Consider the following 17,311-nt stretch of genomic DNA (forward strand, 5'->3'; position numbering starts at 1 on the left):
TACTATATCATCCACGCACATCGTTTTTAGAGGCACTTTTGTGTGTTTGCAATTGTTCTTACTCACAGGTAGCAATGACTGTTGTGACTGGCATTGATGGTTCACTTGGCTCTCCAAAGCCAGCTTTGTTCTCAGCAACAACACGGAACTCGTACTGTAAGCCTTCGGTCAGTCCAGTGACCTCGTAGCTGAGCTCGACGACAGATTTTTTAGAGCCCCTGATCCACCTCATGGCCCTTTTCTCCTTCTTCTCGACACAGTAGCCGATGATATCGCTTCCACCGTCTTCAGTGGGTCTTCTCCACGTCACTGTCGCTGAGTGCCCATCCACTTTGTCAACTTCTGGTTTTGATGGTGGACCAGGAGGACCTAAAAACAGAGGGTTCACATGGATTAAGAAACACAACGACGTGTTGCCGCACTAACTAAATAGATAGAATACAAGTTTTCAGGAGGTCGAGCCGACACATACCAAATTTATCGACCATCTTGACAGGCTGAGAGTGAGCTGGCTCACTGCTGCCGTACTGGTTCACAGCAGAAACTCTAAAGATATACTCATTGTCCTGGATGAGTTTGGTGGCCACATAATGACAGTCGACGACCTTCTCTTCCAGAATTGTCCAGAGAAGGCGACTGGTTTCCCTCTTCTCTAGTGTGTAGTACTTGATAGGAGACCCTCCGTCTTCTGGAGACGCTGTCCACGTCAAGATGACCTTCTCAGATGAGACACCGCTGCATTCGATGGGACCGGGAGCAGCTGGAACATCCAGAACCTTAACCTTAACCGTTTCCTCCTTCACGCCAAAGGGATTGCTTGCAGTGATGATGTAGTCCCCGGAGTCCTTCCTTGTGGCGTATTTTATTGACAGGGTGGAGGAGGATGCGGTGGTCTCAATATTGACTATGTCTGAGGGCTTCAGGTACTTTCCTCCTTTCGACCAGCAAGAGGTCGGAGCGGGCTTGCCGAGAATACTCGTGGCGGTGACCACGATGGTTTCCCCAGCTCTGACGGTCACACCGGCCTCCATTACCTGAGCATCGATGGTAATGGTTGGTGACGCTTTTGGATAGAGAAAAGAGAGTGGATTACTAATCACACCATTTTGACCCAGGAAGCACGTGTGACAAGTGAATCAAACCAAGTCACCGTATTCATCCACGCAGATAATAGTATCCGTCTGGTCGGACGGCGGACTCAGGGCACCAGCTGCGTTCTTTGCTCGTATTCTGAACTCATATTTGCAGCCCTCCTGGAGATCAGTGACCGTGTATGCGGGCTCTGCAACGTTCACGCTGTTGGCCTTCACCCAGATCTTAGAGGGGAGATCACGTCTCTCCACAATGTAACCAGTCAGCCTATGGCCCCCGTCAAACTGTGGCTCAGCCCACTGAAGAGTCACGGTGCTCCTGGTGACGCTGATTACGTCTGGTTTGCCTGGAGCATCTGAACACAAACAGCGTTTGTGCAGCAAAACCAACATTGCCAATGCTAAGTGTCATTGATCCTCACCAGTTTCACACTTACCAATTGGATCAAGGGCAACTCGTGGATCAGTGGGAGGACTCGGTCTGCCAATGCCAGCCAGGTTAATGGCCATTACCCTGAACTCGTACTCGAGGCCTTCGGTCAGCCCGGTCACCTTGTGCTCCTTCATTCTCAAGGCCGTCGGGCTTGCCCTCTTCCACAACATACTATTCCTCTCCTTGAACTCAGCATGATACCCTGCGCATTTGTTGTGGAAAGGGAGAGTGTGGTGAGAGAGTCTTCATAAGTTTACGAATGTAGGAAAAACAACCCCGACCGACGTCATTTGCAAAGGAGCTCAAGTACCCCACTGCGTTTGTATGTAGACGCACAGTGCGCAGCGTGTCATGAACTCACGCACAGCCATACCTGTGATGGGAGATCCTCCAGTCTTCCTGGGGTCTGACCAGGCAAGGTAAGCAGAGTCATGGCGCATACTCATGACCTGAGGTGGAGGAGGAGCGTCGGGAACGTCTGGGGAAAACCACAGATGTTTTGTACCGGGAGAAAGCTGCGTTTCGGCAAAAAGAGCATAAGTTGCAGACACTTACTGAATGGATGTTTTGCAATCACAGGTTCCGACTTAAGCCCCTCTCCAACGCCATACTTGTTCTCAGCACACACTCTGAAAATATATTCCGTGCCCTCGTGGAGACCAGTCACCCTCATGGTGCTCTTTTCCACCAGAGAAGAGACAGTCACCCACATATTGGTGACCGAGTCCCTCTTCTCTAGAATGTAGTTTGTGATGTCTGAGCCCCCATCGTCTTTTGGCGCCGCCCACTTCAGTGTGGCGCCGTCGGCAGTTATGTCCTTGAATTTGATGGGTCCTACGGGGATGCCAGGCTTTCCCACCACCCTGAAAGAAAAGTCCAGTGGTCACTGCATATGAACAGCGCAAGCATGACAATGCATTCATCCCTCCAGGCATCGGTTTAGCACCTGATGAAAATGCTAGACTCTTTGCTGCCAGCGCTATTCCTCAGGGTGATTGTGTATTTGGAGGCGTCGCTTCTCTGGCAATCCCTTATCAGGAGAGTGGTGTTGACGCTCGAAGATTCTGCACAAACACGTCCCGTGTCTGTCAAGTCTTCATCCTCCCCCTTCTTCCATGACACCTTAGGCGTTGGTTTTCCCATGATTGGAATCTTCAGACGCACCGTGCTGCCCTCTTTGGCCACGTAACACATGTCGGGAAGTTCCCTCAAGTCGCAAGTGGGATGAACTGTGGAAAGAAGGGCCACGATACTTTTCAAGAAAATTCCAAGAGACATATTGCCATACACAAATAGCGGCAAAGCCGTCACGGTGACACGAGAACTACGGTACAAATGTGACCATTTGTCCTTACTGAGTTGGTCCTTGGCAATTACTGTCAGCTCCTTGGTGGCACTCTCCCCAGTGTCATTCACAGCTTTGACGCTGTACTTGTACTCTTTGCCCTCGACCAGATCCTTGGCGCTGTACTGCATGTTCTTTGACCTCATCAACTCCTTGTACTTGTCGTCGCCATTGAGAACCCCGAGCACATAGCAGATAATGCGGCTGCCGCCATCAGTCAGAGGTTTCCTCCAGCTGAGCGTACAAGAGTCCTTGGTAACCAGCAAGGTCTTGAAGTCCATGACAGGACCAGGCTCCTCTGCGTGAGTAGAAAAGGACCGGTGACCAAAGGGCAGTGAAATTGAAGAGAATAAATGTGTCAGAAATGGTTCTCATCACACCCACCAGATGCTCTGACCGAGTCGGGGGTCTCGCAGCACTCTCCGGCGCCGAGCAGGTTGACGGCTGACACTCGGAAATAGTAGTACCGTCCGGCATTCAAGTCTGACACCTTCAAAGATGTCTTGGTACAATTGTTGGAGACCGTAGACCAGGCCTTCCTCTCAGTGTCTCGCTTTTCCACGATATAGTGGGTGACTTCATAGCCCCCGTCTAGAAAAGGAGCATCCCAGTAGATGGAGGCACTGTCCTTTGTGGTCTCTTTTACCACCAGGTTAATTGGTGGCCCAGGAGTGTCTTAAAAAAAAAAAAGAAATGAAAGAAAGTGAGGGTCTACTCCAAACGTAGTTTTTTTTTTTTTATCTTTCACTGCTGATTCAAGATCGGTTGAGATCAAGAAGAAGCAGTTTTCTTACCGAGCACCTTGACGATGACGGTGTACATTTTCATACCGGCCACACTCTCCAGGTTGAGAATGTATTTGCCTGCATCATATCTGTTGACATTCTCCACCAACACAGTGGTGTCACTTTTCGTGGACTTAATGACAATGCCTTGGCGATCCTTGATGTTGGTGTTCATCTTGGCCCATATGACCTTGGGCACGGGGTGACCCTTGATTGTGGCATAAAGCTTCATGGTGGCGCCAGCTCGCAGTTCCAGGCCCTCCTTCAATTCAGCACTCAGCTCCGCCTCCGGGGGTACTAGAAGATAATCAAACGCAATTCCCGCTGACTTCCAAAAGCCATGACATCATTCGTTTGAATTGATCTAATGTTAAAATCAGGGCTGCCTCCCTGAAAGGGTAACCTAGTTACCTCACGGATTACTTGCTATGAAATCCAATTGAGCTACTTGACCGATGACCTGATTTTGAAAGTACCTAAATGAAACAACTACGATTTGGTGGCTGCAAGCACCGTCTCAACATAACAATGATCACCTCACCGGTTTTGCCTTCGTTGCAAGTTAGTAACAATATTTTTAGCCTTCATCCTTTCTGATTGTGCGGAATTGATTATTGGTCAACAAGGGGTCATCTCAGACTCTGTCAAAATGTCTTATTACAATTATATTTCAGCTCCCTACTCCTCTCCTTCCACAGATGATATATTCTACTCATCTCCTTTTGCTCATCCCTTTTTAGAAGAATTCGTTTTATATCAACGATTATGACATTAATTGTTAAGACTATCACATTAAGTGAAAAGGCACTTCACAACAACCCAGGGCCTGCCCGACTGTGCTTGGGGCCGTGCAACATCATTCCGATTGTCTCCCCATCATTGATGGAAAATGAAAGCTTTGGTATGGATTTTTACATGTGACAATGACAAGAATAGTCATGCAACTTGAATCTGACTACTGGTCCGGAAATACTAACTCATGATCGGCATCTCAAAAAAAAAAAAAAAAAAAAAACGGCTCAATCCACATTTACCGTGTGCCTCGGTAGGATCCATCATCTTGCATGCCACTTATTCGCCTATAAATTGTGTAAAGCAAAACCTACCTATGATGTCCTTTGCGATGTGCTTGCCAGGCACTTCGACCGGTTCACCAAAGCCGACCTTATTGGCAGCGGTGACACGACACTGGTACTCGGCCTTGTGCATAAGGTTTTGTATGGTGTAGTTGGTGTCCTGCAAGTTCTTGGGAACATTGCATCGGATCCAATCTGCCGTATCTGTCCTCTTGCACTCCACCAGATATCCCAAGATTGGACTTCCACCATTGTTGGCCGGAGCCTTCCAGCGAAGGCTTAGGGTGCTGTAGGTGGTGTCACTCACACGTGGGTCGTGTACAGGGCCCGGGGGAGCTGCGGAAGAGCATTTTGTTCCGAGTTAGAAACAAGTACGCATAAACATAAGAAACTTTTGGAGGGTATGGAACTCACTGATGGGATTTTGTGCAGTAGCAGCATCTGAGGGCTCACTGGGTTTTCCAAGTCCTGCCACATTAACAGCAATGACTCTGAATTCATATTCCACTCCCTCGCTAAGGCTTGTGGCATCAAAAGTCCGTTCCATTAAGGGTTTCCTGTTCATCTTGCTCCAGTTCATCTCCTTGGTTTCCTTCTTCTCGAGCATGTAACCCAGAATGGCGGACTTTCCGTCATCGGTTGGCTCCTTCCAGCTCACTGTCATTGCATCCTTGGTGACGTTGGTAATCACTGGGGCCTCACACTGTCCAGGAACAGCTGGTACACACATACATCAGCACTTTTAGTTGAGCCATTCAAATGACGGGTTAAAAATGGGAATATTTTATAAAAAGAAAAACAAAACAAAAACAACAATATGGACATACTGAACTATATATAGTACTTGAGGTAAGCCAAGATGGAACTCACTGAATGGGTTCTTGGCAATGATAGGGGCAGTGATGAGACTGTCTCCAACTCCCCACGTGTTCTCAGCACGGATTCGGAACTGGTATTCATGACCCTCGATCAGCCTCTGCACATTTAGTTCAAGATCTTCACCCTTGATCTTTGAGGTGACCATAGCCCAAGTTGCCCGGCTGGTCTCACGCTTGTCCAAAATATAATTGGTAACCGGGGCTCCACCATCCTTGAGCGGCGGCTCCCAGGACAATTTTATGCTATTAGCAAACACTTCAACGTATTTGGAACTGGCGGGTGGACCAGGCACATCTGCGCAAGACACAGAGTTCAAATGCATCAGTGGACATCAGTCATCGAAGTAAACACACCAATTGGACCAGTTCCAAAAGTATTCACCCAAAACGGTAACATGGATGTCAGCGGTCTTGGAGCCACTGGCATTCTCTGCAAGAATGGTGTAGACCCCAGTGTCCTCCCTGGTGACTGAGCGCATCTCCATTTGGAAGTGGTGTCTCTGTTGGGTGATGACTTGCCCTTGACTTGACCTCAGACTATCATCACCTCTCTTCCATGTGACTTTGGGCATCGGTTTACCAAACACCTCAGCCTCAAGGAGAACCGAGGCTCCGGCCTTCACCTTCAAGCCTTTCTGCATCCTGGGATTAAGTTCTACCCTCGGAGGCACTGTGGTAAACGACATGACCCAAGTTTATCACCCGTCTCAAAGTTAGCTGGACAATAAAAGGTCACTTGGGCGTGTCCCTCTCACCGTTCTCAGCACAGACCAGTATTGAGTCTGTGGGCTCTGAGGGTTTGCTAATGTTGACGGCTGTTTTGGCAATGACTCTGAACTGGTACTGTAGGTCTCGCTCCAGGCCAGTCGCAGTGTACTCCTCCCTGGGGACATTCTGACAAACAGTGTTGCAACGTACCCATGCGTCTCCAGGCACACGCATGGCCTCGACATAGTAGCCGATGATCTTGCTGCCACCGTCGTTCTTGGGCCGGCCCCAAATGAGCGTTACCGAGTTCTTGGTCATGTCCACAACTTCTGGTTTCCCAGGGGTATCTGCAACACAGCGACTTACGTGAGAAAGAGAATTTGGTCAAAATGCTCTTTTGCAGGTGTGGTGTGGTGAACTCACCAATGGGTGTTCTGGCAGTTACAAAATCAGTCTTTGTGCTTGGCTTGCCCTGACCAGCACGATTGATGGCTGACACCCTAAAGGTATATTCGAGGCCCTCAATCAGGCCGGCACAGGGGTACTCGGTGGTGCGTACGACAGTGTCGTTGGCCTTCACCCAGAGGAGGCTGTTTCTTTCTTTACGCTCAATGTAGTAACCTGTGATGGGGCTGCCGCCGTCACTCTCGGGCTTATCCCAGGCCACAAACATGCAGTCCTTGTTAGTCTTGTTTATGTGACAGTTAAGAGGTTCACTGGGAACATCTGGTGAGGAAGAAGAAAATCAAACAGAACATTATTTCTGTCAAATGGATGACTTTTACATTCAATGGCCGTGTGAGGTTTTTCCCGAGCTGTGGGCCGGCCAACCGGAGTGAGTGAGCGTGTGGGCCTAAGAGTGAGTCGTCCAGTGGTTGTCTTGTGTCATGTCCTCGGGCAAGACACTTGACGCACCTTGCCTCCAGTGCCACTCACACTGGAGTACGCTTGAAGGTGTGGTGTTGGTTGTATGGGCCGTAGCAGCCACGCTTCCATCACTATGCCCGAGGGCAGCTGTGGCAACATACGTCACTTACAACTACCAATGTGTGCCAATGTGGAAACATTTATCCATTAGGAGCAGTTTCAGTGTCTCGTTCAGAAGACTACCATGAAAATCTGCCATATTATATTATATTATATCCATCCATCCATCCATTTTCTGAACCGCTTAGTCCCCACGGGGGTCACGGGCGTGCTGGAGCCTATCCCAGCCGTCCTCGGGCAGTAGGCGGGGGACACCCTGAACTGGTTGCCAGCCAATCGCAGAGCACACAGAGACCAATCGCACTCACACTCACACCTAGGGACAATTTGGAGTCTTCAATCGGCCTACCAAGCATGTTTTTTGGAATGTGGGAGGAAACCGGAGTGCCCGGAGAAAACCCACGCGGGCCCGGGGAGAACATGCAAACTCCACACAGGGAGGGCCGGAGGTGGAATTGAACCCGCACCCTCCTGACTGTGAGGCGGACGGGCTACCCAGTGCGCCACCGAGCCGCCCTAATTATATACATATATATATATATATATATATATGTTATATTATATATTAAATATAATTCTATTCTATTCTATTCTATTCTATTAGTATATTATTATTGCCATCTTAAGATAAGAGTAGCTTACACCTAACAGATAATCATCGAGATGCTTGATGAAACTTCATTCATGAGAAAATGATTCTTTTATGAATGAAGGAATGAAACCTACCAAAGGGAAACTTGGCAATCATCCTATCAGATTGGATAGGGTCCGACACGCCGTAGCGGTTCTCAGCCCGGATGCGGAACATGTACACTTTCCCGGGAACGAGTTTGCCCAGTCTACAGCTTGTCTTCTGGCCGGAGGACACAGCGTTAACCCAGTCACCTCGACTGACATCGCATTTCTCCACCACGTAATTTGTGATTTTGCTGCCGCCGTCCTCCAGCGGTTGGCTCCAAGACAGAGAGCAGGCATCTGAGTCAATGTCACTGATCTCCACGGGACCCGCAGGAGGTCCAGGAATATCTACAACACACATAGATAAAATGTGTGTCAAGCCATTCCATACACAATTTACAAAGACCCCATACAGAATAACTAAAGCAAAGAAACAGACCTCTGATGATAATCTTGAGAGACTGGACCGTCTTTGCAGAGCTGTTTTCAGCCACAAGGCTGTAGTCTCCGCTGTCTGTCCTTGAGACATCCTTTATAATCAAGACACACAAATTGCCAGAATGGTGCATGGCCAGACGGCTTGAGGAGATCAGTGGTACGTCGCCACAAATCCACTTGCAGGTTGGAGAAGGTTTTCCAGAAATGACAGCTTCAACTCGGAGCTTGGCTCCAGCTCTTTCACTGACAATGTCTGGCATGACGATCTTTGGCTCCACTGGGGTGGGGTGGGGGGGTCAAATAGATATGAAGAATACATTTCGGGGCAGGTGCGAGCTCATTTTAAATAATTGATCGTATCGACTTCAACTTACACATTTGTTCCTTGATCTCAGTTGGCTCCCTGGTCTCTGTGAACAAGCTCAAACCCATGATGTTCTTGGCAGCCACTCTGAACTTGTACCTCTTGCCCTCTTTCAGACCACTGATGCTGATGCTCAGTCCCTTCACAGTGGTATAGGCATTCCACACCTCCTTCTCAGGCTCCTTGGCCTCCACTTTCATTACTGGAGGCGGAGCTGTCCCTTGTTCTGGGGTCTGCATTTGAGGTGCACAGCATGAATGTCATTTGGCACACAAACCTTTGTTTCACAAATCAATTTGGGAAGATCTTAACACAATTTTAATAAAGCCAATTGCCGGTGGCCAACAGAAAGTGAAAAAGCGGCAAAATCACAAACCTCCACTGGTGCTGGGGGTTGTGGAGGAGGTTTGACTTCGATATACTCAATCACGTAACCATCAATCTTTGCCCCGCCATCCCTTGCAGGCTTCACCCAGCCAATTGTGGCACTGTTCTTTGTGATCTCAAGAATTTCAATCTTCTCACACGGATCAGGTTTGCCTGAAATAATAAAAACATTCAGGTTCTCTATTGTGACAAATGAAAATGGAGCAAGACACAAAACATGGCAGTGACTGAGTGCCTGTTTGTCATTGTGTGATCAAGAAGTCATACTTACTGACAGGATCCGAGGCTAAGTAGGAAGTGGGTGACACCCGGGGAACTCCTGAACCATACTCGTTGACAGCAGTCACTCTGAAGTAGTACTCTGTGCCTGGCACGAGGCCGCTGACCTTGAAGGGAACCTTGTCTTTCTCCACTTCGGCCTTGACTGTCGCCCACGTCTTGCGATCAATTTCACGCTTCTCGACGATATAGTGAGTGATCTCACTGCCGCCGTCGACCTCTGGAGGGTTCCACGACAGCATTGCTGATGTCTGCCTGATGTCAGAACCCTCCAGATTCATCACTGGTCCTGGGGTGTCTGTTGGGTGTAGGTGCAAATTTCTTTTTAACTCCAGCAAAACAATCACAGAGCAGTGACGGGAAAAGGCAGGACGTACCGAGGACCTTGACGCTGACGAACACAGCTTTTTCTCCAGCGGGACTCTGCACAGTCAAACAGTATTTGCCAGAGTCATCTCGCGTGCTATCCGGAATGACCAGGAAGGTCATCGTGTCGATGATGTCAACGTGACCCTTCCTGACTACATTATCAATGCCCATCCGTCTCCAAGTGACTTTGGGAGGAGGTCTTCCTCTGATGGTAGCGCACAGTCTGATGGGACACCCAGCTCTCACTGTTAGTCCCTGTCTTAAGTTGGCATCTAAGTCGATTTCTGGTGCCTCTGTTAAAAGCAAAACGTGGATTTATAGACATGTCCGTTTATGAATACAGTCATCTAAGTCAGGAGGTACCCAAAGCAACCCTTACCAAGTATCTCCTTGGGATTCACAGATGTTCCCAGATCACAGGGCAGACTCATGCCCACCTGGTTCTGAGCTGACACTCTGAAGTCATACAGAAGTTTCTCGTCAAGACTCGTGACTGTGAACTCACAGAAGACAAGCTGAGCAGCCACATTGCAGCGTTTCCAACTGTCGTCTCCTTTCTTGGCACTTCCCTTCACCCTCATCTCAACAACGTAGCCAATGATGGGCGCTCCACCATCGGACACAGGCTTGGTCCATCCTAGAGTTACAGTGGACTTGGTGCTGTCCAAGACCTTCAAGTTGGTGGGTGGTGCAGGAGGCTCTGTAAGAAAACACACACACACGTTGAAGTCACGCAGAACCAACACTAACAGGTGGCTAAAAGAAAACCAGCCACACCATACCGATTGCGTCCTTTGCCGAAACGGAACGCGAGGGTTTGCTTGCACTGCCGACTCCAATTTCATTGACAGCTTTCACTCTGTATTGGTATTCGTGCAGGGGCAGCAGTCCTGTTACGGTGAAGCACGTCGTTGGCATTGCCTCCTTGTTAATGGTGGACCACCTTACAGCATGCTCCTCCTTCTTTTCCAACATGTAACCAGTGACTGGCTTCCCACCATCTGTGTCAGGCTCTGACCACTGCACTGTCATCTCCTCCTTGGAAATTCTGGTTACCTCCGGTGCCTCAGGTGCTCCTGGAACACTAAACTTGGTGCCAGCGACAATGGCCTCGCTCTCCACAGCAGGGCCAGGACCCATTTTATTCTCTGCACGAACTCTAAAGATATATTCATTTCCCTCAACGAGACGAGTGACGTTGGCCTTGTTGGTGATGACGGCATTTGAATGAACAGACCAGACACCTCTCTTGGTGTCACATTTCTCTATGATGTAGTTGTAGATCTCGCAGCCTCCGTCGTCCTCTGGAATGTTCCATGCCAAACGGCACCTGTCAGTGGTAACGCCTGACACCTTAAGGTCACTGACTGGGCCGGGCCTGTCCAATACATTGACCTTGGCATGAGCGGAGCATGTTCCTGCCCTGTTGGCTGCAGTGACGACATATTTGCCACTGTCTGTACGCCGAGCTGTAGTCAGAAGCAGCTTTGAGAAGTCAACACCGGTTTCGATCTGAAGCCTGGAGCCCTTTTTGAGCTCCCCGGTGCCATCGTCCTTGGTCCATTTGACATCAGGTTGGGGTTTGCCTTTGACCATTGCCTCGATGGGAATTGAGTCCCCTGCCTTCACCACAAGGTTTCCATCCAGTTTGATTTTGATCTCTGGCTCTACAAGCTGCTCCTTGACGACGACTTCTGCTGTGGTCACCCATTTGCTTTCACCGCCGTCATTTTTCGTCTGAACTCTGAACTGGTAGACCTGGTTTTCAATGCACCTGTCAGCCATAAAGTGAGTCTCTTTTATTGCACCTTTATGAAGTCTCTCCCACTCTTCAGCCTCCTTTGGCTTCTTCTCCACATGGTAACCCAGGTTACGACTACCGCCGTCGTAGTCGGGCTTCTTCCACTTGAGGAAGCAGAAGGTCTTGCCAATCTCCGCTATATGGAAGTCGATCGGTTCACCAGGTTTCTCAATGGGGTCAATCGCCAAAACGGCCGTCTTCGTCTCTGTGGGTGGTCCAACACCGATCTTGTTTTCGGCACTAACGCGGAAAAAGTACTCGCAGCCCTCCGAGAGAGGGGCCTTCATCAGACGCTTTGTACAGTCATTGGAAATTACCGTCCACCCCCTCTGGCTCGGTTGTCGGCTCTCAATAATGTACTGGGTGATCTCTGTGCCTCCATTGTCCTCTGGATTCTCCCAAGACACCATGCAAGAGTTCTTGGTTACATAAGCCACTTTTATATTTTGGCAAGCTCCAGGTGTGTCCAGGACATTGACAATAATGGTGGCTTGTGCCTGTCCGCTGCTGTTTTTGGCAACAATGGCGTATTTGCCATAGTCGGACCTGACGGCATCATTAATGATCAATTCACACAGAGGATAGTTGTTGTTCAGCATCGTGCGTTTGTCTCGAGACAAGGCTCTGGCGTCCTTGGTCCAGGCGATCTCTGGGTCAGGTCTGCCCTTAACTCTGGCCATCAAACTGATGATCTGTCCTGCCCTTACAGTCAGAGAGTCACGGCACGATACGTCAACGACAACCTCTGGAGGAACAAGAATGTCCTTCGCCAAGATGATCTCGCTCAGTTCCCGGGGTTCGCTCTCTCCGACCTTGTTTGTGGCTCTGATTCGGACCCTGTACTCCATACCTTCAATGAAACCTGGTACTCTGAAGGCACACATCTTGACAAGGTCCTTGTTAACCCTGTCCCACTGAGCAGATCCTGACTTTTGAATCTCTACAACATAGCCCAGGATAGGGCTGCCACCATCTCTTGTGGGTTTGGTCCAGCAGATATCCGCATACAACTTACTCCAGTCCTTTAGTTTAGGATTTCCAGGAGGTCCCGGCTTGGTGATGGGCCGGGTCGCCTTGATGGGATCAGAGGTGAGCGATGGCTCACTGACACCGGCAATGTTTTCAGCAAATACTCTGAATTCATAGCTGTTGCCTTCAAGTAGGCCCGAAACCCTGTATCTGAGATCCAGCACGGGAGTTTTATTGACACGAATCCACTTCCCCGTCATCTCTCGGCGTTCAATCACGTAGCCACTGATAGGACTACCTCCGTCGTGGTCAGGCAGGGACCATTCCACTGTCACAGCATTCTCTGTGATATCAGAGCACACCGGGAGGCCCGGTGGACCAGGAGGGTTGAACATGTGCTTGGCAATGGTCGGGGGACTCTCAAGTCCGGCACCGATTCCGATCTTGTTCTCGGCACGGATACGAACCACGTACTCACGACCCTTCTCCAGGCGTGACACCTTAGCTTTGGTACCGATACCGCTCGAACTAACAACCGACCAAGGCTCCCATGATTTCTTCACATCCTTCTTTTCAACCACATAGTTGGTGATGGGGGTACCACCGTCATCCTTGGGTGGCCTCCATTGTATCATCATATAATCAGGGGTTACTTCTAGGATGTTAATTGGTCCGACGGGTGCCCCTGGAAGATCAAGCACAGTGACGTGCAGAGCGACAGTCTTGCTGCCTGCAGGGTTGGACACAGTGAGGATGTACTCGCCCGTGTCTCCTCTCTTGCATTCTGGTATGGTGAGAGTGGAGGTGGATCCAGTGGATTCTATCTTATAGTGACCTTCTGATGTAATTTCCTTGCCATCTGTCATCCACTTGGCAGTGGGGATGGGGATCCCCTTCATCTTGGCAGGCAGTACAATAGTGCTGCCTACCTTCACAACAATACCCTCGATAAGCTTCACATCGACTTCAATGGCGGGGGGCACTGAAAGACAAAGGAAAAGCATTCGTGTGAGGAATTTCAACGGAATGAAGCACTGCAGTTGTTCTTCAGTCCAAAACGGAGACGTCTTACGTGTCTTTTCCTGACAGGTGACGGGAACACTGGTGTCAGGACGACTCACGCCAATAGCGTTCTGAGCCATGACCCGGAAGCGGTAGGTCTTGCCTTCCCCGAGACCGCTGACATGTGCATGGTTACTGCTGACGGTCTTATAGGAAACCCAATCTGGCTGAGTCTCTTCCTGGTACTCAACGATGAAGCCTGTGATTTCACTTCCCCCGGTGCGATCGGGCCACTCCCACTCCAACCACACCTCTGTCTTGTCTGCATCAGTGTGGTGTAGGTACTTTGGGGGGCCAGGTGGATCTAAATAATGGAGACAGATTTGTAGTTTGTTGGTCTGGAAGGTAGAAATGGTACACGCAACACGATGCTACCTTGACTTAGTGGCACAATTTAAGCTTTTCATGTTGCAAGCCGTCGCTTGGTCAGTCTTTTTGCTTTGCGTCGCAAGTTGTGGGTGAGTTTCAGATGAGCCACTGCTAGAGTGAAGTGATTTTATAAAAAAAAAAAAAAAAAACTGGGACAGTCAAGGAACCTTAACGCCCATGCTTTGGGGCCCTAGGGGTACGTCAGCGCATTGCAGGGGATACGTGGAAGTACTTCATTTATTTACCAGCCCGGCGTACACACCTCGAGTGTCTCATTAAAGCTCAGATGAAAAGAAAGTAAAAGTGTCATAGTGGGTCTGAATATAATTCATGTTCAGGCTTTTGTTCCTTGTATTTCAAATTCAAATGCTTATCTACTGTCCTCTCACTAAGACGCACGGGTCGAGGCGCGTTCGGAAATTTGCGGGCCTCCGCGCTCCGGTTCGCTGCGGGTGTTTGGAAACTCTGCGTTGCTCAGATTTGACATTCGGTTATTCAGAGTGCACCAAAAATGTAGTGCTGGCACTTCGACATGGGACACCGCGCGCCAGTGCCGAATGACGGTGGTGCACACTCTGCCTCTCTAAACACAGGCATCAGAGCGAATTTCCAGAGATGAGTCAACTGAGTTAGGAGCAAATCACATTCAGGATTCAGGACAGGACTGAAACAGAAAACAAACAGCGTTGCACTCACAGAGTGGATCGACAGCCTTGATGGGAGTTTTTGTGATCACATAGTCACTCCTGCCAAACTGGTTTTCGGCTGCCACTCTGAACAGGTACTGGATTCCTTCCATCAGATACATGGCCATCAAACTCCGCTTCTTGTTGGCCGCGGAGACCGGGACCCACTGCTCAGCGGCGACATCCTTCTTTTCCACGACGTAATGTGAGACAACAGCACCGCCGTTGTCCTCTGGAGCTTTCCACGTCAAGTAAGCGGATTCGCTGGTCACCTCGGAGACCGCCAGGTCTCTCGGCGGTGATGGTTTGTCTGAAGGGAAAACAAGGGATGGAATTTGAACTGAAGATATGTTGCTCCAACATAGGATAAAAAACATAAAAAACAAAGAAGGGAAAGAGCATATCATTCACAAATATTGATGGTATTGACTCACTCAGAACCAGAACAGCAACCATGGCCGTTTTCTTTCCGGCAGCATTTTCCGCCGTGAGCGAGTAGTTGCCGGAGTCGGGGCGAACGCACTTGGGGATGAAGATTTTGCTACCGGCGGACGTGACAGCGACAGTGATATGAGCTGGCATTTGGCCATCGTTTTTCTTCCAGGTAACGGTGGGCGTGGGCACACCCTTGATCGTCGCACTCAAGGTGACGTCTGTGCCCAGCATGGCCAGATGGTCACGCACCATGTTAGCATCCAGCAGCAACTCTGGTGCCTCTGCAGAGGGAGGCAAGACAGAGTGTTCAACCTATTGGCTCTCAGGATATGTAGTATGGAAAACAGAGAGACATGTCGAACACAGACATATAAAAAGAAGACAAAAAAAGAAAGAGAATCATACCCAGTCTGTCATGAACCTTGACAGTCTGTTTGACATAGGCTGGGTCAGATTTGCCGGCGGCGTTGACAGTGTAGATCCGGAAGGCGTACTCTTGGCCATCACTCAGCCCTGTGACTACATAGTGCAGGTCAGGGCACTGCTCTGGATGTTCATTAGCCTGAATCCACTCAATGGAACCTGGCTTCTGGTACTCGACCAGGTAGCCTAATATCCGTCCTTTTCCGTCATGGCGGGGCTTCTGCCATTTGAGACTCACAGATTCTTTTGTCTTGTCGTAGGCCTCGGGGGTCACTGGAGGACTAGGGCGCACTGCAGAGAATGGACAACACGTACGATTCTAGCTTACGTCACTGCGGTATAATGAGGTAGGTCTGTTTGCGGCTTTAGTCACACGAACCGATGGGATCTTTGGCAAGAATGGGCTTTGAGGGTTCACTCGGGTCTCCGGTTCCTAGCTCATTTTCAGCCATCACACGGAATTCATATTCACAGCCCTCCACCAGGTCCTGGACTCGATACTGAGTAGCAGGGTACAAGGGTTCTCTTGTTGCTCTTGACCACCTCTTGGCAGTGGGCTCCTTCTTCTCCAGTATATAGTTGGTGATGGGCTTTCCTCCATCACGGGGCCGGTTCCAGAGCACCAGTGCGTTGGTAGCGTACACCTCCCTGACGGTCGGAATCTCAGGGGCCTCTGGAACTCCTGCAGAAAAGCCACAGCAAAATGTGGTGAAACATTGGTCATTTCAAAGTTGATATCGCTCGGTGGCCTCAAAGGCTCCCGTTTAACTACCGCCCAGCCGCTAGACGCTCCCCTTCGGGCGGGTCCCACCTCCAAACCTGGCTCCAGAGTGGGTCCAAAATACTCACTGAAGACAAAATACTCACTGAAGAGGTCTTTTGCTCTCATCTCCTCAGAGTCCAGTGGGTCGCTGATACCATACATGTTCTCAGCACAGATTCTCATGATGTACTCTCTTCCCTCTGTCAGTTTGGGGATCTGAAATGATCAAACAAACGTTTTCCTAGCATCCACATTCTGAAAACATATTTCTGAAATGATTTTCTAGCATCTGCATTCTGAAACCACACATTTGATGGCTAATGCACATGCGCCAACCTTGCATGTGGTCTTGGTGTTTGCTGAAGTGACAGTGGTCCACATTTCTCTGTTTGCGTCCCTTTTCTCAATGATGTAGTTGGAAATCTCTACGCCGCCGCTGTCCAGAGGAGGTTTCCAAGAGATTACCATGTAGTCACGGTGCACCTCCTCAAAGACAACTGGACCCACGGGAGGCGATGGACGGTCTGCGTAGACGACAGAAACTTGAGTGTTCTTTCACGACAATTACCGTAATGTAACAGAAATGAGATAACGGAAGGGTACAGAACAGTATATTGGCCCAGCCGCTACGCCTTTGCAAGTTGTAAGTATGAAGGAAGGTCAGGATGAGTTTCAAGCTCATACCGACAACTGTGACGTTGCAGACTCCCTTTCTGGACCCGGTGCTGTTCTCCACCGCCACCACGTATCGACCGCTGTGGTGGCGCTGTGCCTTCATCACACCCAGCGACATTGTGGTCAGCGTATTCTTGAACATGACGTGCTTGTCGGCCTTCAGCTCTTCGTCGTCTCGGTACCACACGATGGATGGAGAAGGCTTGCCGGTGTAGCGACCCTGCAGCAGGAAGCTCTCGCCGACACGGACGACGAGTTTGTCGCGGAAGTCCAACTCGATAGTCGGTGGCTCTGGAGCAGGTCACGCAAA

At 49.6% G+C, this 17,311-nt stretch overlaps 1 protein-coding gene across 1 annotated transcript in view; it reads right to left on the reverse strand.

The window, feature by feature from the left end:
• ttn.1 (titin, tandem duplicate 1) overlaps positions 1 to 17,311 on the reverse strand; it is a 116,901-nt gene that overhangs the window by 42,085 nt on the left and 57,505 nt on the right. Inside the window, exons 130-161 of the mRNA XM_088382272.1 lie at positions 17,011 to 17,292; positions 16,663 to 16,850; positions 16,431 to 16,542; positions 15,943 to 16,245; positions 15,546 to 15,854; positions 15,140 to 15,421; positions 14,716 to 15,015; positions 13,661 to 13,954; positions 10,601 to 13,570; positions 10,198 to 10,518; positions 9,827 to 10,111; positions 9,442 to 9,747; positions 9,160 to 9,323; positions 8,794 to 9,016; positions 8,421 to 8,696; positions 8,030 to 8,329; positions 6,740 to 7,042; positions 6,364 to 6,663; positions 5,991 to 6,278; positions 5,601 to 5,903; positions 5,145 to 5,447; positions 4,761 to 5,066; positions 3,664 to 3,951; positions 3,254 to 3,544; positions 2,880 to 3,167; positions 2,471 to 2,753; positions 2,080 to 2,387; positions 1,898 to 2,002; positions 1,529 to 1,726; positions 1,151 to 1,447; positions 473 to 1,063; positions 67 to 369 (exon numbers count right to left, since the gene is read on the reverse strand). Of these exons, the coding sequence (XP_088238398.1) occupies positions 67 to 369; positions 473 to 1,063; positions 1,151 to 1,447; positions 1,529 to 1,726; positions 1,898 to 2,002; positions 2,080 to 2,387; positions 2,471 to 2,753; positions 2,880 to 3,167; positions 3,254 to 3,544; positions 3,664 to 3,951; positions 4,761 to 5,066; positions 5,145 to 5,447; positions 5,601 to 5,903; positions 5,991 to 6,278; positions 6,364 to 6,663; positions 6,740 to 7,042; positions 8,030 to 8,329; positions 8,421 to 8,696; positions 8,794 to 9,016; positions 9,160 to 9,323; positions 9,442 to 9,747; positions 9,827 to 10,111; positions 10,198 to 10,518; positions 10,601 to 13,570; positions 13,661 to 13,954; positions 14,716 to 15,015; positions 15,140 to 15,421; positions 15,546 to 15,854; positions 15,943 to 16,245; positions 16,431 to 16,542; positions 16,663 to 16,850; positions 17,011 to 17,292 (11,670 nt within the window). The remainder of the gene's footprint in view (positions 1 to 66; positions 370 to 472; positions 1,064 to 1,150; positions 1,448 to 1,528; positions 1,727 to 1,897; positions 2,003 to 2,079; positions 2,388 to 2,470; positions 2,754 to 2,879; positions 3,168 to 3,253; positions 3,545 to 3,663; positions 3,952 to 4,760; positions 5,067 to 5,144; positions 5,448 to 5,600; positions 5,904 to 5,990; positions 6,279 to 6,363; positions 6,664 to 6,739; positions 7,043 to 8,029; positions 8,330 to 8,420; positions 8,697 to 8,793; positions 9,017 to 9,159; positions 9,324 to 9,441; positions 9,748 to 9,826; positions 10,112 to 10,197; positions 10,519 to 10,600; positions 13,571 to 13,660; positions 13,955 to 14,715; positions 15,016 to 15,139; positions 15,422 to 15,545; positions 15,855 to 15,942; positions 16,246 to 16,430; positions 16,543 to 16,662; positions 16,851 to 17,010; positions 17,293 to 17,311) is intronic.

Source organism: Syngnathus floridae, chromosome 8 (assembly GCF_059516105.1).
Source record: "Syngnathus floridae isolate MCC-2025c chromosome 8, RoL_Sflo_1.0, whole genome shotgun sequence".
Taxonomy (NCBI): domain Eukaryota; kingdom Metazoa; phylum Chordata; class Actinopteri; order Syngnathiformes; family Syngnathidae; genus Syngnathus; species Syngnathus floridae.